The sequence below is a fragment of the Eimeria acervulina genome, genomic scaffold, assembly GCF_000499425.1.
Source record: "Eimeria acervulina Houghton genomic scaffold, Eah_scaff2332, whole genome shotgun sequence".
Taxonomy (NCBI): Eukaryota; Apicomplexa; class Conoidasida; order Eucoccidiorida; family Eimeriidae; genus Eimeria; species Eimeria acervulina.
Genome location: NW_013548445.1, coordinates 1 through 3216, shown reverse-complemented (window position 1 = coordinate 3216; position 3216 = coordinate 1). Strand labels below are relative to the sequence as shown.

Sequence of the window (3216 nt, the reverse complement as noted above, 5' to 3'; positions counted from 1 at the left end):
CAACAAATATCGCCCACTCAAATCCTCCTAACCGACTCCCAACATACCACTACGGCTGTGTCCTAATCACAAACCATACTCAAAAACCCACCGCTTCTTGTCACACACTTTACACTATAATACCAAACTTTAGCATCTCTCCACACCCCACTCCATGCACAGCGCTCCAGCTGCCAAATCCAATCCAGTCCTTAAAACGAGTATGCGCCTCATCCTGCATTTATGCGCACCATCTGCGTGGCAACATACCTTGCACGCTACACAGCCTAGCATGAACCAGCAAGCAGTATCCAGTCTCCATTAACGCGCACGCACACCAGCGCGTCGCTTCCTCAAACGGACCACTAAATACCTGCTCAACCACAAATGACACACTGCTCCACATACACAACCCCTGACCTTCCTCCAACATTAGCTGCCCGTCTTGCCCAATGCATCAGCATCCACTCCAACAAATAACGCCAACTCAAATCCTCCTAACCAACTCCCAACATACCGCTTCGGCTCCTTCCTAACCATAACCCATACTCAAGAACCCACCGCTTCCTGTAAGACACTTTACACTATATTACCCCATTTAGCTTCCCCCCACCGCCCACGCAATACACAGCGCTGCAGCTGCCAACTCCAATGCAGTCTTTAACACGCATAATGTGCCTGATCCTGCATTTATCCTCACCATCTGCGTGGCAATATACGCTGAATGCTACACAGCCTAGCATGAACCACCAAACAGTATCCAGCCCCAATCACCGGGCACACACACCAGCGCATCGCTTACTCAAACGCACCACTAAATACCCGCCCAACAACCAACCGATACAGTCCTCCACATACACAGCCCCTGACCTTCCTCCAACATTAGCTGCCCGTCTTGCCCTATGCAAAGGCATCCACTCCAACAAATATCGACCACTCAAATCCTCCTAACCAACTCGCAGCATACCAATTCGGCTCCTTCCTAAACAAAACCCACACTCAATAACCCACCGCTTCTTCTCACACACTTTACACTATACTACCCCCATTTAGCTGCCCTTCATCCCCCACGCAATGCGCAGCGATGAAGCTGCCAAATCCAATGCAGTCTTTCACACGCCATTTCGCCTCATCTTGCATTTATGCGCACTCGCTGCGTGGCAATATACGCTGAATGCTACACAGCCTAGCATGAACCAGCAAAAACTATCCAGCCTCCATTAACGCACAAGCACACCAGCGCATCGCTTCATCAAACGCACCACTAAATACCTGCTCAACAACAACATGGCACACTGCTCCACATACACAACCCCTGACCTGCCTCCAATATTAGCTGCCTGTCCTGCCCTACCCAACGGCATCCACTCCAACAATTATCGCCCACTCAAATCCTCCTAACCAACTCCCAACATACCACTTCGGCTCCTCCCTGACCACAGCCCATACTCAAAAACCTACTCAAACACCCACCGCTTCTTGTCACACACTCTACACTATGTTGCCAAAATGTAGCTTCCCCCCATCCCCCACTCAATGCCCAGCGCTCCAGCTGCCAAATCCAATCCAGTCTATCACACGCATATGCGCCTCATCTTGCGTTTATGCGCACTGGCTGCGAAACAACATACGCTGAACGCTACACAGCATAGCATAAACCACCACACAGTATCCAGACTCCATTAACGCGCACGCACACCAGCGCATTGCGTCCTCAAGCGCACAACTAAATACCTGCTCAACCACAAAATGACACGCTGCTCCACATACACAACCCCTGGCCTTCCTCCAACATTAGCTGCCGTCTTGCCCTATGCAAAGATATCCACTCCAACAACTATCGCCCACTCAAATCCTCCTAACCAACTCCCATACTAAAACTTCACCTCTTTCCTGAACAAAACTCACACGCAAATACCCGCCGCTTCTTGTCACAAACCTTACAGTATAGTACCCCCATTCAGCTTCCCTCCACCCCCCACTCAATGCTCAGCGCTCCTGCTGCCAAAACGCATCCAGTCTTTAACACTCAAATGCGCCTTATCCGGCATTTATGCGCACCAGCTGTGTGGCAATTCACGCTGAATGCTATACAACCTAGCATGAACCACCAAACAGTATCCAGCCTCCACTAATGCACACGCACACCAGCGCATCGCGTCCTCAAACCCACCACCAAATACCTGCTCAAACACAAAATGACACACTGCTCCATATACATAACTCCTGCCCTTCCTCCAACATTAGCTGCCCGTCTTGCCCTATGCACAGGCATCCACTCCAACAAATACCGCCCACTCAAATCCTCCTAACCGACTCCCAACATACCACGTCAACTCCCTCCTAATCACAACGCATACTCAAACATCCACCGCTTCTTCTCACACACTTTGCTCTACACTACTCCCATTTAGCTTCCCCCCATCCCCCATGTTCAGCTCCTTCCCAAACACAACCTGTAGTCAAACTCTCACCGCTTCTTATCACACGCGTTAATCCGCATTACCCCCATTTATCTTCCCGTCATCCCCCACGCAATGCACAGCGCTCCAGCTGCCAAATCCAATCCAGTCTTTAACACGCCGGTGCGCCTGCTCTTGCATTTATGCTCACCCGCTGTGTGGCAACATACGCTGAACGCTACACACACTAGCATGAACCAGCAGACAGTATCCAGCCTCCATTAAAGCGCACGCACACCAGCGCATCGCTTCCTCAAATGCACCACCAAATACCCTGGCCGACCACAAAATGACACACTGCTCCACATACACAACCCCTTACCTTCCTCCAACATTAGCTGCCTGTCCTGGCCTATGCAAAGGCATCCACTCAAACAAATATCGCCCACTCAAATCCTCCTAACCAACTCCCAACATACACTTCGGCTCCTTCCCGAACACAACCGGTAGGCAAAATCCCACCGCTTCTTGTCACACACTTTAGCCCACATTACCCCCATTTAGCTTCCCCCCATCCCCCACGCAATGCACAGCGCTCCAGCTGCCAAATCCAATGCAGTCCATTACACGCAGATGCGTCTCATCTTGCATTTATGCGCACTGGCTGCGAAACAACATACGCTGAACGCTACACAGCCTAGCATGAACCAGCAAACAGTATCCAGCCTCCATTAAGCCACACGTACACCAGCGCATCGCTTCCTCAAACGTACAACTAAATACCTGCTCAACCACAAAATGACACACTGCTCCACACACACAACCCCTGACCTAG

The 3216-nt window shown here is 50.8% G+C and overlaps 1 protein-coding gene across 1 annotated transcript; it reads right to left on the bottom strand.

Annotated features, from left to right (window-relative positions):
• Positions 1-411: 411 nt before the first annotated feature.
• On the bottom strand, positions 412-3032 carry EAH_00066030 (hypothetical protein; the record flags this gene model as incomplete). Its single annotated transcript, XM_013392771.1, has 8 exons — positions 412-511; positions 802-879; positions 1334-1411; positions 1714-1790; positions 2126-2162; positions 2365-2435; positions 2678-2715; positions 2936-3032. The coding sequence occupies 8 exons, from the start codon at positions 3030-3032 to the stop codon at positions 412-414; spliced, it is 576 nt and encodes a 191-aa protein (XP_013248225.1).
• Between the last annotated feature and the right edge of the window lie 184 nt (positions 3033-3216).